At 42.6% G+C, this 12,202-nt stretch overlaps 1 protein-coding gene across 2 annotated transcripts in view; it reads left to right on the top strand.

Moving 5' to 3' along the window:
• cd2ap (CD2-associated protein) overlaps window positions 1–12,202 on the top strand; it is a 289,563-nt gene that overhangs the window by 196,022 nt on the left and 81,339 nt on the right. For both annotated transcript variants that reach the window (XM_050058858.1, XM_050058859.1), the window contains exon 11: window positions 5,912–5,948. In XM_050058858.1, the coding sequence (XP_049914815.1) occupies window positions 5,912–5,948 (37 nt within the window). The remainder of the gene's footprint in view (window positions 1–5,911; window positions 5,949–12,202) is intronic.

Below are 12,202 nucleotides of genomic sequence, written 5' to 3' on the forward strand. Positions count from 1 at the left end.
CAAGTGTTGAGTTTGAAATGACGGTGCGATATGTTAACTTTACAAAGACAACGGAGCGATAAAAAGTAAATATAAAAACACACAGAGGGATTAATAAATAACGGACCGTCTATAATGTAGTTTGTTTCAAATGAAGCTGGGAGCCTCTGCAGTTGTGGTGAGTAAAAGCCCCGCCGCTATTTGTTAATGTTATTACTTTATGTCCCACCGTGAGGATGTACCATTGTTTGCTGGCTTGATGCTAATGACAGTAACGTTAAGTCAGCGGGTTGACAAAGTGCCTGTGCTGTTTCACACCATCATTTCCCCCTTTTACTCTGTCTGGTAACATCCCTAGAGGAAATATTAAAAACGCTGGGGTGTTGTTGTCATACAGTTGTCTACGGCAGCAGATCGTTCTGTGTTTCTACTGGTCAAAGTGACGGCTGTGATGGGAGAATTGGATCTCAGTGAAGGGCAAGTGGTCCATAACTTTAATTTTGGAGACAAAAAAATGTAGGCTTAGCGCCCATTGACCAATAGGAAATGTAGAATACTCAAAAGTACACATACACACACACACACACACATACACACACACACACACACACACACACACACACACACACATATACACGTATATACGTATATATGTGTGTGTGTGTGCATATGTATATATGTATGTATATATGTATATATACACTGCTCAAAAAAATAAAGGGAACACATAATCATCACAGTGTAACTCAAAGTCAGTCAAACTCCTGGGGTATCAACCTGTCCAGGAAGCAATATTGATTGTGAATCAATTTCACCTGTTGTTGTGCAAATTTGACAGACAACAGGTGGAAAGGAGAGGCAATTACTAAGACAACCCCTATTTAGGAATGGTTTAACAGGTGGTGGCCACAGACCATTTCCCTCTCTGCGTCGTTTCTGGTTGATTCTTCGCTAGTTTTGTGTTTTTCCAGTGCCCTCACCACTAGTGGTATCATGTGACAGTATCTGCAGCCTACAGAAGTTGCTCAGGTAGTGCAGCTACTCCAGGATGGCACATCCACACGCGCAGTGGCCAGAAGGTTTGCTGTGTCTCCCAGCACAGTGTCAAGAGCATGCAGGAGATACCAGGACACCAGGAGAGGTGGAGGGGGTCATAGGAGGGCAACAACCCAGCAGCAGGGCCGCTATCTGCTTCTTTGTGCAAGGAGGAACAAAAGGAGCACTGCCAGAGCCCTCCAAAATGATCTCCAGCAGGCCACTTGTGTGCATGTTTCTGCCCAAACTGTCAGAAACAGACTCTATGAGGGTGGCATGAGGGCCCGATGTCCACAAGTGGGGCCTGTGCTCACACCCCGGCACCGTGCGGCTCGATTGACATTTGCAAGAGAACACCAAAATTGGCAGATTGGCCACTGGCACCCTGTTCTCTTCACAGATGAGAGCAGGTTCACACTGAGCACGTGTGACAGACGTGACAGAGTCTGGAGACGCCATGGAGAATGTTCTGCTGCCTGCAACATCCTCCAGCATGACCGGTTGTAATGTTGTGTCTGTCGCGAGCGTGTCATTCAAAAGAACGAATCTTTTAGGTGAACGTACTGAACTGAATCACTTCCTGAAGTGATTTGTTCCTTTCTCAGTTCGGTTGAGCTCTCGGCAGCGAGCATACAGGCTGGGACTGGAACTGCCGATTCAGTCCATGTGAATGATGAATCACTTGAGAGGCGGAGACAGCCAGGCTGCAGGGAGGGAGGGACCGCCTACCCGCCTGACGAATCACTCAGTGAACGAATCACTCGGTGAATGACGCTCTCCCTGAGTGATTCCAATCATTTCCTCTCAGGGATACACTTCCATGGGGACCATTTTCTCCAAGCTAACAGCTAAGGTAGCCAGGAGTCAAGCCACATAAATATATACACACACCTCCCCGTTGTTTTAACAGATTTAGTTTCCAGATAAACAAACTTAAAACGTTAGGCTGGCAGCAGTAATGTTGTGTTTAGGTTTTGTGTTTGGACCCCAAATGCAGAGACGGAAGCAAAAAACAGTTCAAAGTGTTTATTGAAAAACACTAAGTTCAAAATCAGGAAAAAGGGGCAAGTGGAGGCGGCGGAGGACTGGCTGGCATTGCTGGAACGGACTCAGCATGTGGAGACACTGAAGCACTGGAAGTTTGCGATCAGGTACAGCAGGAGGCACACCAGTAGCTGCACAAAAACAAAAGTGCTTAAGAAAAAACACGAAATTCACTTCTTCACAAAAGACTGGAGCCACTATGCCTCCTGCTGCTGCTGTCATCATTAGTCATACTTCTACTGTTGTTATACACACATGATTATTGTCACATATGTATACTGTCAGATATTAATATATACTTTCAACATATTGTATCACAGTAGCCAGAACTATAATTATAATATTATTACTTTCATTAATGTTGTTGTAAGCTACTGTCATTACCGTCTGTCCTGCATCTATCAGGGGCGGCAGTAGCTCAGTTGGGGCGGCAGTAGCTCAGTCCATAGGGACTTGGGTTGGGAACCGGAGGGTCGCCTGTTCAAGTCCCCGTCCAGACCAAAATATGGAGCGTGGACTGGTAGCTGGAGAGGTGCCAGTTCACCTCCTGGGCACTGCCGAGGTGCCCCTGAGCAAGGCACCGAACCCCCCAACCGCTCGGAGCGCCTGTCATGGGCAGAAAGAAAGAAAATGGAGTAAAAATAGATTAACGATTAATGATCAAGTACTCCAAAAACAAATGAAATTATATAATAACAGTGTGAAACAGGCCAGGAATAATTACTTTGCAAGTATAATTTCCAACCACAAACAGATCAAGCATTTTATCTTAATAGAGAACTATTTTAAACAAAAGTGAAGGTTTGCTTTTACCTGTGGAGACACTGGACTGTTTTGTTCTGGTTGATGCTAAGATGTTTGGTAGAGTTTTCTCCCAAATAAATCCAACCACCTGCCACTTAGATCCAATCCCCACACCACTTTTTGAAACATTTTATGGATCCTTTGAAAGTGAGCTTTTAAACATTGTGAATTGCCCTCTTCAGACAGGCACCTTTCCTGCTGCCTTTAAAACGTCAGTCTTATATGGCATCAATTGTCATAGTTATGCAGATGATACACAGCTATACATCGCCATGTCTCCTGATAACACAGGGCCAATTGATGCCCTTTTTAACTGTATTTTAGATATCACAAATCCTGGATGGCAGAGAACTTTTTACAGATCAACCAGGACAAAACTGAAGTTTTAGTTATCGGTCCTTAGGCTAAGAGAGAGAAACATTTGACAAAATTAAATGCATTGTCAATGAATCCATCTGACCAAGTAAGAAACCTGTGCGTCATTTTTGACTCTGAGCTTAGTTTTATTCCACATATTAAGCAAGTAGTTAAAACAGGTTTTTATCACCTCAAAAATATAGCCAGAGTTCGCCCATTTCTCTCTTTGGCCAACAAAGAGATGCTGATGGATGCTTTTTTTTCCAGTCATATTGATTACTGCAATGCCCTGCTTTCTGGTCTTCCCAAAAATAGTATCTCAAACCTCCAATTACTCTAGAATTCAGCTGCACGTGTGCTGACGAGGACCAGAAGGCGGGCTCATAAAACATTAGTTTTAGAATCACTGCATTGGCTCCCTGTGTTTTAGGATTGGTTTTAAGGTCCTTTTAATTGTTTTTAAATGTCTTAAAGGTCTTGCCCCTTCTTATCTTTCTGATCTGCTTTTATCTTATGAACCCTCGCAGACCCTGAGGTCCTCCGGCACCGGCATTTTAGTCATTCCAAAAGTAAATACAAAAACCCACGGTGAGACAGCTTTCCAGCATTATGCCCCACGTTTATGGAATAGCCTGCCGGAGAATCTGAGGGCCGTAGAGAATGTTGAAATTTGTAAAAACAGGCTCAAGACCAACCTTTTTAATCTGGCTTTTAACTAATGTCCCTTTTATCCTCCTAATTTTACTAATGTAGTATTACTTTTAGTCTAATAGATAACTTAGATACTATTTATTATTCAGATACTATTTATTATTGCTTAGATGCTATTTATTATTGTATTTACTTTAAAGGAGCTATATGTAAGAAATCTAAAGCAAATAGTCGTAAAATCCTCCTAATATATGTCAGAGAGACTAAGGAATAATGTTCATATAACATACTGATCTCACCGACAACAATAGTACAGCCAGAATATTTGCATCTAAAAAATCTTTTTGCAGTTTGCAAATCATGTTTATGTTTTGAATTTGTGTTTTGGCTTGTTGTGCCACCCACCGCCGTCTACCAGTCACGCAGTCAGTAGAGTCTCAGCATCAGTTACAGTTACGACTGAGCTACAGCAGCACGGCAAGCAGCATTAGCAGTGTCCTGGTACATAGCATTAGCAGCCGGCTCCTCCTCAGCTGTCTCCCGGCAGCAGCGTTAGCAGCAGAGAAGCCGGACTTGCTCGAACGGTCCACTGGAAAACCGAAGATCAAGGACGCGGCGACGCAGCCCTACCACGGCAGCCGCCTGTGGTCAGACAAGTCAGTCTCCAGCATGCCGCTGTCCAGCAACCTCGAATCTGTAGGGGAGGGGGGGCGGACACGACTCGCGGCAGTATTTTGAATTTGAGTGCAGTAACCGTTTTGGCCACATTCTTACATACAGCGCCTTTAAGCATGCTCTTCTTTTATCTACTGTATATGTTGTAATTTATTTAATAACTATTTTATTTTATGTTACATCTTAATATTTTATGTCATTTATTATAGCTTAGTTCTTAACTCCAGTGTTTCCTCAGTGGGAGCTATCTGCACCGGGGGGCGGCCGCTGGTTCTGGCTGCCTTGGCGCTGGCTTGGGGTCCGCTCTCCCCTGGTGGGGTGGAGGGTTCAGACCATCGCCTTTGGCGGTGACGCTGGGCTCTTCCCCTGCCTGGGCCGGGATGTGGGTTCCTGTTGTTTTTTTTATCACATCTGGATGGGGGGTGAGGGGGTCTGTGGGGATGTGTTGGGGATGGGGGGGCTNATATATATACATATATATGTATATATACATATATATGTATATATATTATAACCGATTTGGTTTTTAAATTTTCAGATGGGGCTTCTGACTTTTGGTGCAATAGAGAGCAAAAGCCTTATTTATCTCAATTGGGTCTGTAACTAAAGTTTGAGGGCTTTTGCGAATTTTAGTAATGAATCGAGAGGCGGATTGGCGCTTAAGTTGCAGTGCTAGCAGCTGACTGGCTTTGTCGCCATATTCATAGTAGGTACTCTTTGTGCGCCTTAGAAGGAGCTCTGCTTTATTCGTGGATATAAGATCAAATTCGGTTTGGAGTTTGAGTCTCTCCATCCGAAGACTAGGATTCAAAGAAGAGGAGTGCTGTCTGTCAATTTGCAGAATAGCTTTTATCAGCTGTTGCCTTTGTTTTTCCTGCTTGCGTACACACGCATTGTAAGAAATGATCTCCCCACGTATTGCAGCTTAAAAGTTTCCCATAACAGGGAAGGAGAAACTGAATCAGATTTGTTATTTTGAATAAATAAGGAAATCTTTTCAGAAATAAAATTGCAAAAAAAATTTGAAGATAATAAACTAGTCTTCAGTCTCCAGTTTGGATGCTTTTCAAATTTAGAGACCAGTTCCAAATCAAATAGAATGGGGTGTGATCTGAGATAACTAATGCAGAATATTCACATAATGGAAGGAGTACTTTATCTAAAAAGAAGTAATCAATGTGGGAGTGGGTCTGAAGCTGACCGACTTTTAAGCTTTCTTTGACACATCTGGTCATTGATTTATTGAATACTCCGGCTTGTGATATAAATATTTGAGATAATAGATGTCAGTATCTGTTAATGAGTCATCACCCACTTTGGTGTCACTCTGACCTATTTTTACTCTCTCACCCTCTCTTCCTGTCAGAAGCCAAAGAAGCCACCTCCACCATCAAAAAGCATAGGTAAGTAACACTTTCCACACTCCACCTCATTAAATGCTCTTACCAACACATGGTGCTGCATGATATGTCTACAGTGGAGGATACTCCAACACTAGGTCACTGAATATTCAATAAATTTACTTTATACTTTTTAAGAATAGTAGAGTTGCACTGATGGGATCTGTAATAGTAGTATTGCATTTGTTGTTGGTTGCAGGCACCGCACATTTCATGGTAACTAATTACTTCCTTAAAAATAAGTGTGGTTTCACTCAACCTAACACATGAATGTCAGTACGGAGATTTGTAAGTTATCTTGGCTTAACAAAGTGGTTTTCTATCTATAGACTGGTTAACCACCATGCTACGCTATGATGGGCTGATACCACAGCTTGCATGCTCAGTTAAGGGATAGTATTAGAATATAACGACCGAAAGTGCCAGTAGAACAGAGCAAGACTATAAAAATGGATATGACTCAGACTGAGAGCTGGAGAGCTAATAGAAGAAGAAGTTTAGAAAATGGTGGAGGGATCCCGATAGACTTTATGGTGGCTGGAAATATTTACCATGTCCTGTTAAAAGAAGGAAGCATTGTGTGACTATCTGATGGTTGTTGCGATTGAAGGGTGCAACAGTTACCTATTTAAATCACAAAGCCAAGTCATGCTAATCAGGGTTTTTGCTGTGCTCACTGAGTTCAGTTTTAAAATTTTTAAGGTATTTTTAATACCGCATAGAATGCAGTTTAACACCTTTGTCATCGTCACACCAGCCTAAGTACCAACCTGATTCTAAAAAAAGTTAGGACACTGTGTAAAATGTAGATAAAAATAGTATGCATTGATTTGCGAATCCTTTTGACCCACATTCAATTGAATGCTGTTCAAAGACAAGATATTTAATGTTTACACTGATAAACCTGATTTTTTTGTAAATATACACTCATACTGAATTTGATGCTGCAACATGTTCCAAAAATGTTATATAGTATCATGACTGGGAATAAAGGAGCACCCTCTCAAGTTTAAGTTCAAAGTTCAAAAGTTTTTATTGTCAATCCACAATATGTGCAGGACATACAGAAGAATCAAAATGCTGTTTCCCTCTTACCTAGTATTAATGGCTTACAATTTAAAAGCTGAAAGAAAGCTAAATTGGAATAATAATAATACATAAAATACAATATAATACAAGTAAAAATAAACTAACCAGTATAACCTAATAGACAAGACACTCTAAAGATAATACAAACCTATGTACAATCAATGACGATGTGATGTACATGTAGTGCAAAAGACCAATAGCAGCAGATATGAAGTAGTGCAAATTATTAACATGAAGTTAAGTGTGCAATGTAAAGTGTACAGACAGACAGTCAGCAGCAGTTTGTGATATAATATAATATAACACTGGGGTATGGATGTAGTGAGACTATGTGCAAAACAGCAGAGGTAGTCTGTATGTGCAGTGGGTGGAATTACAATCCAGGGGCAGGGGGCAGAGGGGGGAGGTAGTGGATAGACATCCTGACAGCCTGGTGGATAAAGATGTTTGTGAGTCGTGTAGAGTGGGCCTGGAGGCTGCGGTACCTTCTCCCTGAAGGCAGGAGGCTGAAGTGGGAGTGTAAGGGGTGGGAGGTGTCACTAGCAATGCTGATACCTCTGCGGGTAAGGTGGGTGTTGAAGATGTCTGTGAGGGAGGGCAGAGGGGTACCGATGAGCTTGCTGGCTGTATTCACTATGCGTTGTAGAGTCTTTCTGATACCTCTGCGGGTAAGGTGGGTGTTGAAGATGTCTGTGAGGGAGGGCAGAGGGGTACCGATGAGCTTGCTGGCTGTATTCACTATGCGTTGTAGAGCGCAGCCTCCGTGCCACAAAGTGATGCAGCCAGTGGTGACACTCTCAATGGTGCCTCGGTAAAAAGAAAGGATGGGGTGAGGTTCACCACTTTGTGAAAAAGCTGTGTGGGCAAACAGTCCAACAGTTTAAGAACAATGTTTCTCAACACACAATTGCAAAGAATTCAGTGATTTCATAATCTACAATCCATAATATCATCAACAGAACAGGTGTCCCACATTCAAAGACAATGTCCTTGACCTCAGTTTCAATTCACCCTTCGCTAAGCCACACCCCCGAAATGCCAAGTGAACAATCAATCACAGCACAGCATAGGAAAGACCGTGACGGACCTCAGACACTTTCATGGCAGCGCTCCGTTGACTACAGTGGAAAAGTTGCTAATATATTCTTTTGGACTTTTAGCTTGCTAGGGTTAAACGCTGTGTCTGGGGCACTTAATAATAGTAATAGTGACACTCGTTACCCGGAGAGCTTGGAAAGAGGTGTACGTTTTTTTCTTGTCCAAAACCCAAAGTCACAAGTGTAGGCTGTGGATAAAACTATGTGGACGTCCTCAAACCCAGTTGAACCCCTCAAAGATCGACAGGCACACCTTTGTCTGCTCCAAGGTAAGTAATAACTTTTAACCGTAAAATAATGTAATGCTGTTTTTAGCAGATATTGACTTGTTTACCTAAATTATCTTAAGTTACGCTAACGTTACTACATGTACATAGGCCCTACTATGGCTAGCTAGCTATCCGCAGCACTAGCAAGCTTAGCCAGCTAAATTAGCTAATGTTAGACGTTGCTACAGTGACAGTCTGCAGCTCCGGGTTGCAACGTTGGTAAAGTTAGACTTTATTAACTTTGTTATTCGTAATCCAGCCAGTAAACCAAGTGGGCTATGTTACCTTGATGTCAAAATGCAATACTATTTTTTCATTATTTCAGCACTTTGTCAATGGGGAGCCAATTACCGAGTACCAGCTCAGTGGCCTAGTGGTAGAGTGTCCGCCCTGAGACTGGGAGGTCCCTGGCCGGGTCATACCAAAGACTATAAAAATGGGACCCATTGCCTCCCTCCTTGGCACTCAGCATCAGGGGGGGTTAGATCACCACATGATTCCTGAGCGTGGCACCGCTGCTGCTCACCGCTTCCTCAGGGGATGGGTCAAATGCGGAGAACAAATTTCACACACTCAGGTGTGTGACAATCAGTGGAACTTTAACTTTACCCAAATCCAGCACCTGCTCTTCCTGATGGTAGAGGAAATGCAGTCAGATGTCGACCACCTACAACTAAAATTAAGCAATTAGCCCCAATAGGCCGTGGTTTGCCGGCGATTTTACCATGGCTAAGGGCGTTGTCAGGCACGACGCGAAGCGCCCCTTAGCCGTGGTAAAATCAAGGCAAACCACGGCCTCACGGGGCTAATTGCTTTTATAAAACGGTTACTCCATATACCTGGCTGGGTTTCATAAAATAAACACACATTAATAAGAGCTGCAATCATTTATTAATGAGAAATAATCATTCTTTCACTCTTCCGCCAAAGAAATAGTTCCTCAACAAGCAACAGACGGACGCAAAAACACACAGGAGCTACAGAAACACAGTGGAAAGCATTCTTAAAGCTTATTAACGTTTATCTGGGTTGACTATTTAGCTGCTTTTATCTGATATCTCCATTAATTGTGCAATTGCTGAAGTAGTGTTCAATTATGTTAGCACTCCTCTTTGCTAGTACGGGGGTGTCTGACTCTGGACAGGTGCATTTTAATTGCGCTGTGCCAGAAGCAAGGATGTTGCTCCAGGATTTTCTCTCATCGTAGTTTGGGCGCCAGTATGACTGCAGGGAGGATTCACATTTATGCCCCGTTACTGACATGATTTCTCTCACCTCTAAGCCAGCGTCAGAGAGTTTTTGTACAGTGGTGCTTTGCAGGCAGTGGTTGGTGTAGATGGTCTCGGTGCCGGCTGCTTTACAGATCCTTGGCAACATGGAGCCGAGAAAGTTCACCCCCATGGGCTCTCTAGTATACCTAACCGTTAGGAGAGAGAAAAATAAGTCCCCTAAATGTTTCAAAGTAACTACGCTATACTGTAACAAAACAAACAGACGTTACATGTTAACTTACCATACATCGTCGGTGTAGTTTCTCCGCTTTGGATGGAGATAAAAGGCCGGTGGATTGGGTGGCAGCAGTGACAGATATTTCTCCAGTGAAGCGACAGGACACAGTGGGTTCCCTGGCTGCTCGAACATAAATCCCCACAGACTCTCTTTGTTTCGTTTGCCGGCATCCTGGTGGTTTTTGGTGCATTCATTAAATGACAGTGTTGCATATTTCTGACCGTTTTCGTCCTGTTGGATGATAAATGAGTCAGGCTTCATTTGGCGGTTGCCCTCCTTAGCTCTGCGTCCCATATGCAGCTGCACATCAAACCAAACTTTGTTGACAAGACCCTCAGGTGTGTTTGGATTCAGTGCCCAAGAGAGCTTGATTTTCTGAAAGTCGGCCTGTGTTAACACTTGGTGGTGGGATGTTTTGTCACGACCTTCTACCACTAGTTGTAATAATTTCATTCTTATTTTTCCAGAGTGCCCAGAGGACCAACCCTAGATAACAGAAACACAGCAGGAAGTGCTTGCTCAAAAAAAAAAAAAAGAAAAAAGAAAATGACTTGAAAATACAAGCTAGTCAGGCTCCTAATCCACTCACACCAGACTATAAATAACAGCAGTGTCTCTAACTATTTCCTTTACTGCACTGGGTTCACATATGATGATTTTAACAAACTGTGCACATTTTTCAGACTACCAGATAATGAAACAGCCCCACAAACACACATCCCCTTGACATACAAGAAAGTGAACTGGCAGATCCAGAAGATGCCTTTACGTCAACAATTTCTACTTGTATTCATGAGACTGAGACAAAACTTTGACCTGAAAGAGCTAACTTTCAAATTTCAGATTGATGTGCAAAGTGTTAGCACTTTATTCAATTGATGGATTGACTATATGTATGGCAGGCTAGGTAGTGTGTATGTTGTCCACACAGGGACAGCATTAGTTCCCAGCAACTTTTGCAATTCTAGATTGCACAGAGATTAAGATAGAGAAATCAAGCTCACAAAGTCAGACGTATTCCAACTACAAGTCTACCAACACACTTAAGTCTCTGATAGTCTGTGACCCTCGGGGCTCCATTATGTTTGCATCTACACTTTACACAGGATCAATTTCTGACCAAGAAATATTTAGACAATGCAAAATCAAAGATGTACTGAAAGGTCTGCTTCAGTGTGGCTACCTTAAGAGAGGTGATGGGCTTATAGTGGGGCAGATTAAGTCAATATTCCATCAGAATCTTTCACTTGGTGATGCAAGCACCAAATTTGGCACAAATGATGTCCAGGATGTGCTATTTAAGAAAAGTACGATGTCCAGCTGAAAATCCAAGATGGCCGCCAGTTTTCAAGATGGCCGCCTCGTCAAATGCAAAAAAAAAGGTTTTTGAAGTAGAACTTGAATGAACAGAAATGTATTAATGATCCAAACATCAAAATTAATGTATTCTGACCGGAAGAACTCAATAGTGTCAACTGAATTCCAATATGGCCACCAGTTTTCAAGATGGCGGCTATAACGTGACTCAAAATTAGCATTTTCGGAAGCTGTCCGATCACAGATATTGCATCAAGTTGAAGGGAAATATCCATGATCATTCACTGAAATGCTGTGGTCAAGCTCTATTGGTTTGTAATTTTTTATAAGAATGATGTCAAAGCACAACCAGGGCACACTGGTGACATCACTGCTGTGAGACTCAGCATGGGGTTCAGTGTCGGCTTGTTGTGTACTAACTGTAGTTGTAGTTTACTAACTGTTGTAGTGTGTGTACTCACTGTAGTTTGTAGTATACTTTAGTGTCTCAAATGCTATCTAATAAGCCCCTCTATATATCTCAACTAGAAGTTTAGTTAGTTGTAGTATTGTAGTTAGATAGCCACACCTGAATTGACAGGATGTGCCAGCGCGGGAGAGCCGAGCCAAGGGTAACGGGGCTTCAGTTCCCTGGATGGTGTACAGATCGCACGGGACTTAAATGGCACTGGATGAACGATCGGGCTAGGTGTAGGGCACCAGATGCTTGAACCTAGTTGCATCCCATATTTCAATGTGCTTTAATGTTTTGTACAGTTGGGTGGTAAAAGGATAAACCCTCGACCTATAACTGTATAACACAAGATGTCTGCCAATAATCCACTGAGTTGCGCTACTAAAACTGACTGGAGGAAGCGTTGCCTCTGTCAGACAGATACGAAAGAGGAGTTGATCTCTCCCCCTACCCGTTATGAGTGAAGTTCTGATGTCTATTCGATGATAGCCAAAAACATACCACAATTTCAGGCAATCAACA

Source organism: Epinephelus moara, chromosome 12 (genome assembly GCF_006386435.1).
Source record: "Epinephelus moara isolate mb chromosome 12, YSFRI_EMoa_1.0, whole genome shotgun sequence".
Lineage (NCBI taxonomy): Eukaryota > Metazoa > Chordata > Actinopteri > Perciformes > Serranidae > Epinephelus > Epinephelus moara.